Source organism: Myotis yumanensis, unplaced genomic scaffold, assembly GCF_028538775.1.
Source record: "Myotis yumanensis isolate MYYU_CA2020_CCGP unplaced genomic scaffold, mMyoYum1.0.hap1 SCAF_10, whole genome shotgun sequence".
NCBI classification, from domain to species: domain Eukaryota; kingdom Metazoa; phylum Chordata; class Mammalia; order Chiroptera; family Vespertilionidae; genus Myotis; species Myotis yumanensis.
The window spans coordinates 78,501,568-78,518,326 of NW_027223761.1; the positions used below are offsets into that span (position 1 = coordinate 78,501,568).

At 54.2% G+C, this 16,759-nt stretch overlaps 1 protein-coding gene across 1 annotated transcript; it reads left to right on the forward strand.

Moving 5' to 3' along the window:
• The first annotated feature begins 2,830 nt into the window (after positions 1-2,830).
• HTR3A (5-hydroxytryptamine receptor 3A) lies at positions 2,831-15,755 on the forward strand. Its single transcript, XM_070426951.1, has 9 exons — positions 2,831-2,897; positions 4,871-5,037; positions 6,299-6,343; positions 8,441-8,550; positions 9,860-10,029; positions 12,263-12,423; positions 12,780-12,990; positions 13,095-13,316; positions 15,003-15,755. Exons 1-9 carry the CDS (start codon positions 2,831-2,833, stop codon positions 15,299-15,301), a joined length of 1,452 nt encoding a protein of 483 aa, XP_070283052.1. The 3' UTR covers positions 15,302-15,755.
• The last annotated feature ends 1,004 nt before the right edge of the window (positions 15,756-16,759 follow it).

The window sequence follows — 16,759 nt, forward strand, 5'->3', positions numbered from 1 at the left end:
CCTGCCACTGGCAACAACTCCAACTCCTCCCTGTCCGTTGTGCCATCAGATCCATTAATAGGAAATTTCTTCAGGGGAAACTTGATTGCTGCTCCATCCGAGAGGCACACAGGCAATACAGCTCCATGTGACGCAGGGCCTGCCTGGCTCGCTCTAACCCTGTTACCCAAGAAGCTAATTCTCTAATGCGCACACTGTGCGCAAGACGTCCTCTTCCTTCTCTAACGCAATCGAGCGGTCCCAGGGGGGCCGGGAGCTCAGTGCAGAAATAAGGGCCTGGTCCAGGGGACAGGGTGTCCAGGCTTCGCACTCCACTCCACAGCGTGGGGAGCCCTCCTTCCTGACCCCCATGGTGGGGAGGAGGGAGCCACATTCAGGCCACCCTGGATTGACAGCTCAGGCCCTTCTGCTGTTGTTGCCTCCCCCTCCCTTCTCTTCTCCCTTCTCTTCCTTTCTTCCTAGAACTTTCCTCTCTCTCTCCTTGCCTTTTTCACTTCTGTCTTCCTCTTCCTCCTCGCTTTCCAACCAATTTTCCTTCTCTTCTCATCTTCCTTTTATTTTTTACTTCACTCCCTTCTCCTCTTCAGATCCCCCATTTCCTGTAGTTTTACCTTCTGTTTCTTGTCACCTCTTCCTGCCCCTTTCCCTCCTGCTGTGGCACTGTCCCTTTCAGAACAAGTTTGGTGCCAGATGCCTCTCGCTGCTCTCTGTCTCCGCGGCCTGGCTCTGTGGAAGGAATGGGCCCAGGCCACCCACACTGCCTTCGGGGGCTTGCCTCATGGTCATGCTCAGGGAGCATTTGGGGGAGCAGTTAGTGTGTGCGGGGGCTGGGGAGTGGTTGAGTGCCTGTTCTTCGATGACGAAGCAACTATAACGAAACCCCAAGTGGGTTTGCTACTGCCATAGGAAGGGACCCCCTCAATAAGTGGGATGGTGCTAGATGCAGATTTCACCATGCAAACTGCCAGAGGAGAACACCCTCTAGAAATTCGCAGCCGATTTCTAAGTGGTCACGGAGGTGAGTGAGCAGGAGGCCAGCGTTTATTCATGGCTCCAATGTTGGCACGAGGCTGCATTTGGGAACCCACAGAGCCCTTCTGAGTCTGAGCCTCTGCACGGCTTGAGCCTGCCTGGTGGCCTATGGCAGCCCTGTCTTCCTGTCCTGCCCGTGCTGCGGCCAAGCCTGGAGTCGGGGCACATTCTTTCAGGGGACAGGAGGGGGATGGCTCTAAATTCTCTAGAAGTTTGGGGCCCTCTATTTTCTACTTTCCTACCACTTCTCCCCATCTCCATTCCCCCAAAGGGAATCCTTGGAGCTGATTTTCCTTGCTTTTCTAGATTGTGCAGTGAGAGAGTACATGGCTCGAAAGAAGGGGAGCCCAGGCTCCTTGAGCTTGAGTGAGCATCCCAGGCCACCCCCTGGCTCATGGCCCCTTGAAGGGACCCCATCAATGGCAGGTATAATGCAACAGGTAGATTTCACATGTACATGAATAAGAGGGAAGACCCAGGCAGAACCAGAAAGGACTTACTTCTGATCAAGGTGGGAGTTTTTTAACTTAACTAAAGTTCAGAAAATTCTTTCTCCTTGCAGTGTTCTCAGCCTATTCTACCCTTAAATTCAACTGGAAAGGGATGAAATGTTCTGTGGTTGGAGCTTGCATGACTGCACTTTGATGCAGGTGCATCTCACCTTGAAAACAGTCAAGATAGAAAAGTCTACATAGCCCGCCCGGCTGGTGTGGCTCCGTGGTTGAGCATCGACCTGTGAACCAGGAGGTCACGGTTCAATTCCGGTCAGGGAACATACTCGGGTTTCGGGCTCAATCTCCAGTAGGGGGCGTGATTCTCTCTCATCATTGATGTTTCTATCTCCCTCTCCCTCTCCCTTCCTCTCTCAGAAATCAATAAAAAACATATTTTAAAATAAGTAAAAAAAATTTTAAAAAGGAGAAGAAAAGCCCACATCTACACATCCATTCACATGGTAAGATGGGAGTGGGATGCCTCCAATTAAACCCGCAGCCATTGTTTTGCCAGACAACCTGGTGGCACCCAGTTGGGTGTCGGGGGAATAGATAAGTACCCATTTAACTTACAAAAAAGAGAAAGGCACTTCTTTCAAGAAAACCACATTTCAGGGAAAAGTGTTGTGACTGCAGGTGAAATGACATTAAGCAAAAAATGGGGGAGGATACAAATTCACATGCATGGTACACTTATTCATTGTGTACACATTCTAGAAGGACATTACAGAGAATATACACCTAAGTCTGAACGGTGGCCGTCCCTGAGCTGTCAGTAAGCCTATAGATGGTTTCCATTTTTCTTCATTTTTCCCACAGTGAGGATGTATTGCTATTGTATTTTAACTATGCACATTTACTTTGTATGATAGGAAACATACTTGCCGTGGGACAGACATGAAGGCAGCTGCCTGGAGCACCTCCCAGCAGACAGGGGCTCCCGTGGCCTCTGGACCCCAAGTCAGTCCTTGGGGAACTGAGCAGGGCACCTGGCAGCACAGAAGGACTGAGCTCCGCTGAATGACCCAGCTCGCCAGGCCCCCCTCTCAGTGGTTCCATCCTCCCCGCCCACCCTGAAACCTGACTCAAATGAAGGATTGATTGCAGGGACACTTGGCAGCTTCCCAGCCTGGTGGCTCGGGGCGGTGCGGGCAGTGCGAGGTTCAGCCGCAGAAGTGCCGGGAGCAGCCTGGAGAGGCAGGCGGCTGGGACACGAGGCCGGCAGAGGGCAGACAGGCTGGCCCTCGGCGGGGCTCTCCCTGCACGCCCGCCACCCAGAGGCGCCCAGGCCTCGGAAGCTCGCCATGCTGCCGTGGGCCCCACCAGCGCTGCTGGCCCTGCTTCTGCCTGTGCTCCTGACTCAGGGAGAAGGTAAGGCGGTGGGGGAATTGGAAACATGTAGGATGTGGCTGGCCGCCTCCCGAGGGGCGGTAGAGGATGCCCGATCCTGCCAGGGCTGAGGAAAGGTGGGTTTTGGAGTGGGTAAGGCTGCAGGGAGTCAGGCTTTCACTCCGAACGTGCATGCGAGCGTTTTGAGGCACTGGGGCCCAGCGGGGAGGTCGAGGCTGAGCCCCGTGAGGGCAGGGCTGCTGAGAGGGTGCAGCGCAGCCTGCTGCCTGGGACACATGTGGACGGGGCAGGAGCGAGGTCTCTGCTCTTTGCCCTAAACTCACCGAGAGCGTGCTGCAAGGCCCCTTTGTTCTCCGTGGGGATGCTGTGGTCCAGAGACGGGAATAATGTGCTCAGCTCACAGCTCGTTGGCAGCAGCGCCGACTTTGTTGCATGGGCTCTTGAGGTCTCTGTTTCCTAAAGTTTGCTTCCGGGGCTAACCTCCACTAACACCCAACCCTGCTCTGCACTCCCACCTGCCTTTCCTGCCTCCCCAGTGGATGCAGGGTGTTTTCGTCACAAAAGGATCGTGTCCTCTTGCTGCAGACAATACTCATTCATCTTAGACCGTTTTCTCCTCATCCAGAGCTGGGCTGAAGCTGGGCCAGGGTGCGTTCGGGTGGACGGGGGGCCGGACACGATGCGTTTCCTCCTGAGAGCTGGCGCTGGGGAAGCTCAGCAGGACGAGCAGGCCCGGTTGCAGGGGATGACTGGTCCGGGCTGCCTGGGCTGGGGAGCCCTCTGCCTCCCAGAAAATGCCTTTGCTCTGACCCGTGGGGCCCAGGCTGGTGCTCTCCAAACTGGCCCGAATCCCAGACGACAGGATCTGGGCTGTTGCCGCTATAGGGAGACACACAGGGCTCTGGGTTTGAATCAGTGCTATGTTAACGGATGTTATGCCCAAGGCAGCACTCCCTACCTGCTCTCCCGTCTCTCCTCTCTCTGCTCCTCTCTGCCCTGAGGGCAGCGGGGTGTGTATCAGGGACAGGTGGGAGGGGCAGGAAGGAGAATCTGTAGGATCGATGTGTTGTACAGGTTGCACACACAGAGCCAGGCCTGCTGAGACCTGCGCTCACGCTGCCAGGTCCCTGAGGCTTTCAGCCTGCACCCTGGCCCTCCCTCTCCCACACTGTTTGTCACCTGCATGTTTCTTGGCACCTTTCAGGAAGGGCTTCTGCTGTCCCAGAAGGGCACCTGAGGCGCACATGACATCCCAGAGGATGGGGCTCGGGCCTAGGAGTGGGGATTGCTCCTCACCATTTGGTCCTTGCAGGCCTCCTGCTCTGGGAACAATTTGCTGCTGCTCGCTCCCTCCACACCTCACCCAACCCTCTTCCTAACCCTGACAAATTGCCCACATAGCACCCTGTGAGGACCCGGCAACCTCCCCCAGGAGTTGGTGCGACCGGGCAGGTGGGGTGGCGGCCTTGGGGTGGGCTTTGCAGGAGGGAGAGGAGATGTCAGTTTTCACTGGTTGCCTCCCTCCTTCCTTTGTCAGTTGCAGGCTGGGGGCCAGGAGATGAGGGGCTGTAGGACACTGACATCTGACCTTGACTGAGGCAAACCCTCACGCAGACCTCTGGGCTGAGGAACTGTGCACTGGGGGCCACTTTTTTGTACCCCTCTCATCTCCCGGGGCCGGCTCCCCTTCACTTCCCGGAGCCCCTGGATCAGAGCCTTGCAGGCTGACCTCCTCCGAGTCCTCGGCCTCCTTCAGACCTCACCTGCCTTACGTCACCTTCTCTTCCAGTCCGGCTCCCTCTCTCCCATAAATGAGTGTGTAGGTTGCCCGTATGAGATGCACCTTTGAGTCTGGGGAGGAGCCTGCAGACACAATGGACATTTCCGTGGTGGGGCACCTGGAAGTTTTGTGCGGTGGGACTGGTGAGGGCACTTCCCTTTTCATAGCTTCAAATCAGGGCTTGATGTCCGCTTTGAACTGTTCTCCTTCCCAGCCAGGCGCAGGGGGGGCCTCCCGGCCCAGAACACCTCCGGGCCCGCTCTGCGGCGGCTGTCGGACCACCTCCTGACCAACTACAAGAAGGGCGTGCGGCCCGTGCGGGACTGGAGGAGGCCAACCACCGTGTCCATCGACGTCATTATCTATGCCATCCTCAACGTGGTGAGGGCTCAGCCCCAAGATGCCCCCAACTCAGAGGTGGGAGGCCCTGGGCACATGGTGGACATTCAGGTACCATCGTACCGGTGGCCGGCACCACGGCTCAGACAGGCTGCAGCGCCCCCATGTGCAGAGCTGCCCAAACCAGGAAACTGGGGCCACCTTTGCAGCCATCCCTCCCACACTCCTGCAGCCAGCAGGCCACTCACCATCTCCCTGTGCGAGCTGTGTGAGGGTTCAGATTGTCCTATTCATCTCTATGCCCTGTGTCACACAGGTCCCTGGCACGTGGTGGGTGTTACTCAATGGTTGTTGAAGAGTTCATCACAAATCAATTAGTTGATTCCTCCGTTAGTGACAGTAGTAGGTGGGGTCCACTGCCCAGCGCAGGGGGTTGGACACTGCAGAGATAAGCAGGAGGTGACTGCGGAGATGCCGAAATGGGGGCAGTGTGCTGGGCTAGGGTGGGCCGGACTGACACCACAGTCTCCGCTACAGTCCATGCCTGTTCGGGGAAGGGAAATTGGGGATTGGATAGGAGGGAGGGAGAGCGATGAATTTTTCACTCTATGTGGCTTTGTACCTCTTGATTTCATTCTAGCATAGGAGAGATAGAGATAGATAGAGATAGAGATAGAGATAGAGATAGAGATAGAGATAGAGATAGAGAGAGATAGAGATAGAGATAGAGATAGAGATAGAGATAGAGATAGAGATAGAGATAGAGATAGAGATAGATACAGTGGGGCCTTGACTTACGAGTGTCCCAACTAACAAGGTTTTTGAGATACCAGCTGTCTCTCGGCCGATTTTTTTGCATTGAGTTGATAGAGTAATTTGAGTTAACGAGCTCCTTAACGAGCTTGGTCTCAGAACGAATTAAACTCGTAAGCCAAGGCCCCACTGTATACACAATATTGTTAAATATGCTTTGTATTATCTTCTATTACGTTATGTATATCATATTTGTAAAATATAGATAACATAATAGACATATATAATATGCATGACATAATAGAAGAGAATAGAGGGTATATATACTTACATGCACATATAGTTTAAGAGTAAATCACTGTATTTCTTTCTAGATGTATCCTAGTAAAAGACCAACTTTTCCTGCTGCCCCTTCTCCTTGCCCCTTGGCTTCACCCCCACTTCCCAGGGAAATAGGGACACAGAGCAGTAGCTCCTTCTGGGGTTCGTGTGTGCAGAGTGGACCCACAACCCACAGGGCCACCTGTGCCAGCTCCCTTTCCTTTCCCAGGACGAGAAGAACCAGGTCCTGACCACCTACATCTGGTACCGGCAGGTGAGCAGCCCAGCCCTTCGCCCGCTGCCTCATTTCCTGGCCTGGGACTTATCCTTCCAGGGAGGGACTCGCCACCTGGAGTGTCAGGGACCTGAGATGCAGAAGCCTGGACTCCCCTCGCTTGGGGCTGGGGATGGAGGGGGCAGAAGGCTCGGTGTGGGAAGTCCTCTGGACCTGCTCTGGGTCCTGAAGTTCTCCAGGAACCCCCAGCAAGTGTGTGTCCCACCTCTCGGTCGAACACCTCCAGTGACTGGGAGCTCGGGGGGCAGCCTTCACTCTCACACAGCTCGAATGGCTCGCAAGTCTTCTTCCTATTAAGCCAAATTGAACAACAACCAAACTGGGTGATTAAAAGTCTTCACCCCGTGGCTATTGCCCACCTCTTCCAGCTTCCGGCGGGCATTGGTCAGGTGCTGGCGTGTGGAGTCTCTGAGGCCCCAGCAGCAGTTCTGGTTCGAAGCTGGTGGGGGAGGGCAGGCAAACAGGGGAGGCTGCTGTCCACCGTGTGTCCTAAGCTGGTAGCCCCGGGGCCCCAGGTACCTGGAGAAGGTGTCAGCATAGAAGGGAAGTCAACAACATGGCTGAAGAGAAGGGGGTAGGGACATGAGGGACTTCGGGGGCACGCCTGGCATACATGGGTCTCTGTTAAATCTCTCCCCCTCTCCGTGAGCACCCCACCACAGCCAGCTGGTGGGACAGGAAGCGGGGTAGAGGAAGAAGCCAAATGCTGGTTCCTGCGGTACTGCCTCTGCAAGATCCTCAAGTGCAGAACACACGCTGCCTCAGGGAAGGGACCCAGTGGGCTTCCTGGAGCTCTCTCCTGGGACACCATGGCCAGCTCCCACCTCTGCACCTCTAGGGTCACTCGTCTGCCCCAGCAGTGAGGGCATGCCAGTCTACTATGTGCTAAGGGACTGGAATTAGAGACACAAACTAGACTCAGTCCCTGCCCACAATGAGCTCACAGGCTGGTGCAGACCACACACACGTGAGCAGACAATTCCATGCAACCAACACAGCGGGCAAGACGTCAGCCATGAAAGCACAGAGGAGGCACATGAAACCCACGAGGGGATGGGGATCCCAGAGGTTCTTGGAGAATGGAATAGGCAGGTGCCTTGGTTAAGTCTTGAAGGATGAGTAAGACTCACCTTGATCAAGAAGATAGATTGCCGTATGGGAGAAGGAGCAGGGTTCAGAGAGATGTGGAGGTTCCAACAGTGACCATTCCAGGTGTAGACTCCACAGAGAGGCATGGCCAACACAAACAAACCAACAACAACAACAAAACCTGAGACTAGGAAGATAGGTGGAGGCAGATTATGTAGGCTTTTGCTGACCTTCAGGTTTAACTTTATCTTATTGCCAATGATACGCCACTGAAGAATTTTAAGCAGGCGAGTGACATCACAGAATTTACATTGGGATTATCCATTCTATTCTGTTTTACAACCTTTTCAATGTATGTTCTCTTTGTTTTTTCCCTTGTGATTTGAAAGGCACATTCTTATTTTCATCTAGTCATGCTTGTATTTAGTTTACATTATTTCGTACAGTTTTCAATGATAATATAGTCTATTAACTTCCGAAGCATAGCAGCCGCTATTGAGTATTCCAGACCTCATAGACCCTCCCACTGACCCGCCATCTTTTCCCCACCCCTTCAAATAGAATGTGAAATGTGAAAATATGTATATCCGTTAGGCCAGTCATCCTAGCAGGAGAGTGGAGGATGCTTCGATTAAAACCTAACAGTAACCATCTCTGCCCTGGGAGGTGCATGCTATCATCCCCACTTACATTTGTGCAGACTGAGACCAAGAAGCTGTCGTCTCAGATCCCTCTGCTGGTGGCTAGGGGATTCAGAATGTTAGCAATGCCTGACACCGTCCCTGGGTGAGGCTGCATCCTATTTGCATGTAGGAAGTGCGTGGGCACAAAGGTGGGGACTCTCAGGTGCTGCTGAGTGACTAGGGTGCCACTGACGCCCACATTCCCCCAAGAAGATGCCTGCCTTTCTCCTGGGCCCTGAGAGGTGGAGCTGGCCTGAGCTGGGGACGACCCCGCCCACCCTCACGGGTCCTGCTCCTTCCCTAGTACTGGACTGACGAGTTTCTCCAGTGGAACCCCGAGGACTTCGACAACATCACCAAGCTGTCCATCCCCACCGACAGCATTTGGGTCCCGGACATTCTCATCAACGAGTTGTGAGTACCGCCATCTGGTGCTGGGCGGCCAGGTAGCTGCGGGCTGGGGAAGGCAGGGGCACCTGCCTTCAAGACTTTTACCCCCAAGACTTGCAGAGCTGTGGGTAAAATTAGCTTGGGCCCAAATTCCCTGCTTTTTCTTTTCTTTTTAAAAACTCCTCTATGCTTAATGTTGAAACCCTGCACTTCTTGATCCAACGGCCCCTCCTGAGGAAAGGAAACCAGTGAGTGAATTCACCTTGTTATAATAGTTGGATGAGGGACGGCTGCATTCATAAGGGACAGTAACATTACTGGAAGGAATGAAGTCCTGGCCACTGTTCCTGGCCACAGGGGAGACTTGAAGCTGGGAGACACTCACATTTCTCAAGTCACACCTGTGCCTGACCAGCCACAGATGGCACCCTTGGTCTAAAGTGGGTCCCCCTAGCCTTTATTCTCAGCAGCCAGTCTCTCTGGCCTTGGCCAACATTCCTTCTCCCCACCCTCAGGCGCCTTCTGGCTGGGGAGACGGGTGGGAGGAGGAAGTGGAGGGGCCGGTCACCCTCTGCCAGGACCCACTGCATTGCCCGGCTCCAGGGGCGCCACCCACACTGGTTTTCATGAGAGGCAGTCGACCAGGAGCCTCGTGCCCTGCATCACTCCGGCTGGAGGGACACGGGGAAATTCCAGTTTCTGGCTGAATCTGCAGTTTAATCGGTGAAACAGCGATAGTCTTGAGTTCTCAACGCTCAGCCTGACTCCACAGAAACCTGCAGGCTCAGGGCCCGGCCCAGGCCTCTGCATGCCACAGTGGTCACTTTCTGCCCTGTGCCCCTTCTCCATGGCGTTTCCAGTTCCTTTCCCTGCAGAGATGATTCCTCTCACTTCACAGGGCTCCCGGCGACGGGAAGCCACGAGAAGCCCGAGTCAGGATGGAACCCACCAAGCCTGCCCATTGCCACACCGGGCGGGCGTCCTGGGAACTGAGCTCTGCCCCGCCAGTGGGTGGCAGTGTAGGGACAGCTGGGCATGCTCCTTAGGGTCTGTGGCATTTGGGGTCCAGGGATCCTTGCCTGCCTTTTGTGGTTAGGTTGCCAGGGGAATAAAGGAAAAATGCCTTTCCTCAGGAATGCATGGAAAGTAGTGTTGATGGGGGTAAGGAGGCCTAAGAGAGATAGGAAGGTTAGAAAAATCAATTCCAGACAACGCTGTCCTGCTGGCCTAGCCCCTCCTGGGTTTCTCTCCTTGCTGGGCTGCTCGGAGACCCTCAGACCCCCGGGCTTGACCTGTTTCTTGAGCCCCAAGCTGACCCCTCTCCCCTGGACAGCGTGGACGTGGGGAAGTCTCCAGATATCCCGTACGTGTATGTCGGGTATCAAGGCGAGGTCCAGAACTACAAGCCCCTCCAGGTGGTGACTGCCTGCAGCCTCGACATCTACAACTTCCCCTTCGATGTGCAGAACTGCTCGCTGACCTTCACCAGCTGGCTGCACACCAGTGAGTAGATGGGCTTTGGAGGCAGGGGCACGGGCTGGGCCCGGGACACTTGAGTGAGGAGCACATCCCGGATGCATCTTCCTTATCCAACTTACCTACCACTTACTTTTCTTTCTTTCTTTCTTTCTTCCTTCCTTCCTTCCTTCCTTCCTTCCTTCCTTCCTTCCTTCCTTCCTTCCTTTCTTTCTTTCTTTCTTTCTTTCTTTCTTTCTTTCTTTCTTGTTAATCCTCACTGGAGGATATTCCTCCCCCTGGATTTTAGAAAGAGTAGAAGGGAGGGGGAAAGGAGAGAGAGAGAGAAGCACTGATGTGAGAGAGCCACATCAATTGGTTGCCTCCCCAATGCACCCCAGCTAGGGCAGGGAACCTGCAACCCAGGTACGTGCCCTTGACTGGAATCGACGCTCTAATGCCTGAGCCATGCTGGCCAGGGCACCACTTCTATTTTTAATGCCACTGAGCCTATTTCTTTATCCTCCAAGTGGGATTAACCTGGTTGCCCAGTGCCTCCCTCTGTCATCATGCCAACTGACGGAGACAGTGCAGACACTCAGTAGGGCCCATTCTTTCCCAGGATCACTCACAGGAGTGGCACGCGATGCCTCTCAAAGCCCTCACTTCTCCTCTCCACTGATGCACTCTCCCCTAATTCAAGCCAAACTGATCTTGTGCCCAGGTTTCTGCAGTAGCCTCCTTGCCGGTCCCCCTCCTTTATTCTTGTTCCCCTCCAATTCATGCTCCTCAGAGCAAGTGGAGATCTTATTAAAATGCAAATCTGCTTAAGAGCCTCGGTGGCTTCCCAATGCTCCCAGGACAGAATCCAAATCCTTCACCTGGCCCGTGGGGCCCTGGGCTGGCTGCCCCGAAGCCCATTCCTCCAGCCCCTAATCACTGGCTGCTCCCCCCTCTCCCCGCCGCAGGCCTCTTGCCCTCCTTCCTCTCCTGCTTTCCTTCTTGTCCCACTCCTGCCCCAGCCACACCTGGGTTAGCCAGTTCCTCTACGCACCTTCGAATCACAGCTCAGGGTCAGCTTCTCGGGGAAACCCCTCCCAGTCTCCAGACTAGGCATCCCCAACGCCCAATGTACAGCCTCCTGTTCGTCTTCCCACGTCTATTGTGCTTGTAAGCACTTGTTCAATGTGTACCTCTCTACCCGATACACACGAAGAGAGGGCGGAACACGATTTCTGCCCCACCACTGGGTGCACAGCAGGGTGCCTGGCACAGAGGAAGGTGCTGACAAACACATGGAGGGGGTGCACGCTGGGTGCTCACTGAGGCCTAGGGACGTGAGCATCACTTTACTGCAAAACGGCACCCTCCACTACTTTCTAATTTTGACCCAAACCCAGAATTACAAATGATCTTTGGCCTCTACCCGCATTCCCAAACTCTTCACCAACTCCCCACACCAGGACTTAACAGCTTTCAGCAGTATAAACTTCATATGATAGGCTCTTCCAGGTCCTTCTCTACCCTTTGCCTATATACACATACATACTCATCTATGGAAAGTGCATGGGAAGTATTCTATATACATCATTTATGCCACTGCTACTTGCTTCTTTTTACTCAACCACAGATCGGGGACATTTTCCTAAGTTAATGTGCATGTAGAGCTCCCTCATCAATTCGGACCGCCTTCGACTATCCCGTGGTCTGGGTGCATCAGAGTTTGTTCCGCATTCTCCTGATCCACGGGCACGTCAGCCATTCCTGCTGCTTGACTGCAGGGGGCACTCCTGTGCTCTGGTGCCATGCACATCTGTCTCTGTAGTAGAGGCAGAGGCGCTAAACTATTCTGTAAGCGGGGGTTCTGCTTGCTTCCAGTTCAGGCGGCTTTCTGCAGGCCGAGGTGAAGAGTACTGACTTTTGTTTATTTCCTAAGTAGGTAATTATAACAAGGAAATCTAGAAAGGTGTGTGTGTGTGTGTGTGTGTGTGCGTGGAGCGGGGACGGGGGGGGGGGGGGGTGCTCTCTAATTAATGGTTTGTTGGTTCTTTGCACTTTGCTGTGTGTTTCACTTCATCCTTCCTTCCCCTTGCTCCAGGCCCACTGTTCAGATAGGTACAGTGTGCAATGACCTCACTGTGTAGCTGAGGAAACTGAGGCTGGAGATGAAGAGCTGAAGCGAGCTAATCCATGTGGGTGCGCCACCCGGCACCCCACTGTCGCGGGCTCTGGCGTGCCGCTGGCGTGGACTCCAGCGCTGGCTTGCTTTCCTCTCTCCCAGTCCAGGACATCAACATCTCCCTTTGGCGCCCGCCAGAAAAGGTGAAGTTCGACAAGAGCGTCTTCATGAACCAGGGCGAGTGGGAGCTTCTGGGGGTGCTGACCCAGTTTCGGGAGTTCAGCATGGAAAGCAGCAGCTGTTATGCAGAAATGAAGTTCTACGTGAGTGGGACAGGGAGCGGGTGCGATTAAAATAATGAATAGAGCCACTAGACCGGCACACCCAGGCAGACTTGAGAGACATGGGGGAGAACCCCCGTGGCCCCGGCCCCACCGCAGGGTCACACTCATCTCCTGGAACTTCCACGAGGTAGGTGGGGCAACAGCTGAATTGTCCCTCACTTACCCTAACAGCCACAAGCCTGGATCCAGAGGCAAAATGTGGGGTCTGTCCATGTCCTTTTCTGAGAAATGCAGGTTGAAAGCTCTACCAAGCAAGGGGGCTGGGATGGGGGTGGTTCCTGGGCACAGGACCTGTCTGCCCCAAGCCTCCCCCAGAGCTCTTCTCCTGGTCCCAGGTGGTCATCCGCCGGCGGCCCCTATTCTATGCGGTCAGCCTGCTGCTGCCCAGTATCTTCCTCATGGTCATGGACATTGTGGGCTTTTACCTGCCCCCAGAGAGTGGTGAGAGGGTCTCCTTCAAGATCACACTCCTTCTGGGCTACTCTGTCTTCCTGATCATTGTGTCCGACACGCTGCCAGCCACCGCCATCGGCACTCCCCTCATTGGTAAGGCCTGCTTCTGGGGAAGAGCTCGCTGTGGCCAAGGAAGCCAGGCGTGGGCCCTCACACCTCTTATGTGTCTCCCTCCTCCCTCTCCCTGGGGTGCACAGGTGTCTACTTTGTCGTGTGCATGGCTCTGCTGGTCATCAGCTTGGCTGAGACGATCCTCATCGTGCGGCTGGTGCACAAGCAAGACCTGCAGCAGCCGGTGCCTGCCTGGCTGCGGCGCCTGGTTCTTGAGCGAATCGCCCTGCCGCTTTGCCTGGGGGAGCAGCCAACCTCCCATCGGTGCCCAGCTGCCTCCCAAGCCAGCAAGACTGATGACTGCTCAGGTGAGGGGGGAGGGGGAGTCCCTCTGCAGGGGCCCTTCCGGCCTGGAGGCAGGGGCATGGGAGGCGGGTGCTGTCCTGCATGTGGCACCCCACACACCACCTCACTGGGGGTGGGGCAGCCTGAGCACCCATCTCTCTGCACCTGCACATGCTCAGCAGCCTGGGTGGACAGAGACGGGGCAGGATGCAGGGTGCAGGGTGCAGGGGGACCCGCTGAGGAGTTGCCACAGCCATTTGCTGGTGGTCGCGCTGGTGGCGTGTGGGTCTGTCTCTTGCGCGCTTTGGGCCAGGCACTTGCGAAGCATTTCCTGTGGGATCTCAGGTGATCCTGATGGTGACCCAATTGGATTTTCATCCTCATTTTTCAGTGAAGCTGTCCGGACCCGGGCTTTTGTTTGCTGGGAGTTTTTTGATTACTGCTTCTGTTTCATCAGTTGTTATTGGCATACTCCGGTTTTCTGATTCTTCCTGGTGCCATTTTGGGAGATGGTGTGTTTTTTTTTAGGAATTTGTCCATTTCATCCACATTGTCCTCGTTCTCATTTTTCAAATGAGAAAACAGGGGTACAGTGAGGCCAAATCACTTGCCCTAAGGCACAGAGCCAGGAACTGGTCAAGTGTGATTTGAAATCAGGCCCATCTGATAAGCTGGTGTTTTAACCACTCCACCCACTGCACTCCTCTTTGTCCTACCTTCCGGCCAGAGCCATGCCTTCTACAGATGTTTCGTTTACCTACCACCATCTCCTCATGAATTCATGAGCTCGAGCAGCAATTTTCAACCTTTTCACCTCATGGCACATGTGAACTAATCACTAAGATTCTGCAGCATAGCAAAAAAAAAAAATGTATTTTTTGCCGATCTGAAAAAAAATAGGTATACTTTTGATTCATGCATACTGAACAGCTATTGTGTTGGCTATTGTTATTTTTTTAATTATTATTATTTTGACAATCTAAGGGAAAAGAGGTCAGTGCCCTTGACTAAATAGCCAGATATCGCATGTTTTAAAAATTGATGTGGCACAGTTGAAAATCTCTGAGCTAGAGCACCCACCTAATGCCTGATTTCACTGCTCACCTGGCGAAGGCCACCACACCTGCAGGCTTATTTTCTGGTGCAGAAGGCCTCGGAGTCACGGAGAGGAGGGCATCGAGGCAATAAGACACAGTGGAGAGGGCAGTGGATTCAGAGCCCAGATATCTAGGCCTCGATGGCCTTGTTATTAAATGACACTCCAGCTGTTTGACCACAGGCTAGTCACTTACCATCTCTGAGTGTTAGCACCTTCATACAAAGAGTGTGGATAACAATTCATCCTCCTCTGCTCTTCCATGGGCTGTTGTGAAGAGCAAATGAAATGGTGACTATCAAAGCTGGGGAAAGACCATGAGTTAAAAAGCAAGTGCATGGGAAGGATAAACACCAAAGTTGATGTTGGTGACTTGGGGAGGGGACGGAGGCTGTGACTAAGAAGAGGTGTACAGGAATCTCCCACTGTATTGGCTTTCTTAATTTGCTTAAGTTGGATGGCGGGTACACAAATAGGTAAGTTACTCCCGATGCTCTTTATGTCTGAGATTGCCCATGGTAAAAGCTTCTGCAGGCCAAAGAAATATAAGGGACGGTGTTCAGGCCATCTGGCTAGACCCCCTCCCTTGCCAATGCTCTGCCCCTTCTTCCAGACATGGGGAACCACTGCGGCCATTTGGGAGGACCCAGGGACTTGGACAAGACCCCGAGGGGCAAAGACAGCCCGCCCCCACCGCCGCGGGAGGCCTCCCTGGCCATGCGCGGGCTGCTGCAGGAGCTGGCCTCCATCCGGCACTTCCTGGAGAAGCGGGAGGAGAGCCGAGAGGTGGCCCGGGACTGGCTGCGCGTGGGCTCCGTGCTGGACAGGCTGCTGTTCCGCATCTACCTGCTGGCGGTGTTGGCCTACAGTGTCACCCTGGTCACACTCTGGTCCATTTGGCAGTATTCCTGAGGAGTCCAGCCAAGCGAGGGTCGGGGGACTTCAGGGTCCAGGGGGTGCCAGGGATGTTCTCAAGTCACATATACAGCTCCATCCCTGGTTCCAATGCCAATTTATCTCAGCAATTCCGAAGCAGGGCCTTCACCCTTCTCCCAAAATCTTGGCGTCCAAGATCCTTACATCCTCCCTGCCCCCACCTGCCATGATGGCTTTGAAACATGTTGTCTTAGATCAGAAGAAATCCATGCATTTCCCAACTTCACTCTATATCTGTGCAGTAAGCCTCAGTTTCCCCGCTGACACCCCCTCGCCCCCCTAAATAAGGCACTTTGGAATTCTGCTCAACTCCCTCAGCCTTGTTTTTGAGATTGAAGGCCAGCCAACTCTCTAATATACGGGCCTGATAGCTGCTTTAGGTTTATCCAACACTAACGTCTCCTTCGTCACCTCACCTGTGACCACTTCCCTGAACACTCACGTTTCATCAGATGGTGGGGGTGGGGGCAATAAAATGCGATAACTCCCTAACCTCTCTTCTTGACCATTTGTCAGGAGCCGCGTGAGGATGAAGAGGTTTAAAGTTACTGGTGAAAGTGAGGTTGGAGAGTATCAGTGGTTTCGGCTGTTTGGTGCTTCCTGCCAAGGAATGGTGGCTGTTATGAAGAAGAAATAATAGGAGGTGGGATTTAAACGGGAAGGTCAGGACCATGAACACAGCAATGGAGAGTTGGGCGGGGGAAGCTCAGTTCTTGGTCTCTGACAAGATGCTGGACGGAGGCACAGTCCACCCTGCGCGAGGACCCTGCTGTGCAAATCAGAACATCAGCACCACGGCCAGCGCCAGCAGGCTTGGTTTTTCAAAGACTGAGAGCTCAGGTTTGAGACTGTGTCTAGTTTTGCTTCTTTAATTGCCTTTGGGAGCTCTCAGCGGCCAGCCACTGGCACATCCACCAGGACCACAAGGGAGGCGGGCGGAAGAGTGGTCTTTGATCTTCTAGCTTCCTCTCCCAGACATTGGGGTTCAAGACGTGCTGAGCAGCACCCCAACTCTATCCCTCCACCCACCTAACAGGCATTCAGAGGAGAGGCTTGCCAGAGCCCACCGAGAGTGACCGCCTCAGCGTCCTCCATGGATGCCTGAGGCTGGCTCTCCGCTCTTTCTCAGTCCAGTGCACCCCTCTCCCTGCCTTGGGCTGCTTGTCTCTCAGGGGAAGACGTGTGGACAGGGACTGAACACACCAGGCTAATGGGAAAGGGCCTCAAAGAAATGCCTGGAATGAGCTGTTTTGGGCTGGCCAATGAGAAGGGTTCAGTAAGAAACACCTGAAGCTATGCCTTCCCTTGACCTCACACTCTGCAGTTCTAGTTAGTAGACCATCCTGGGCACAACCTTGGGGCCTCGTGTCTGGAAGAGCCTGAGGCTGAGGAAGGGGGCTCGTCTGGTTCGGCTTCTCTCGGCTTCTCACCCCA

Coding starts and splice junctions, on each gene's coding strand:
- HTR3A (XM_070426951.1), top strand. CDS start 2,831: ATGCTGCCGTGGGCCCCACCAGCGCTGCTGGCCCTGCTTCTGCCTGTG. Junction 8,551..9,859: donor GACATTCTCATCAACGAGTT/GTGAGTACCGCC, acceptor TCCCCTGGACAG/CGTGGACGTGGGGAAGTCTC. Junction 13,317..15,002: donor CAAGACTGATGACTGCTCAG/GTGAGGGGGGAG, acceptor CCCTTCTTCCAG/ACATGGGGAACCACTGCGGC.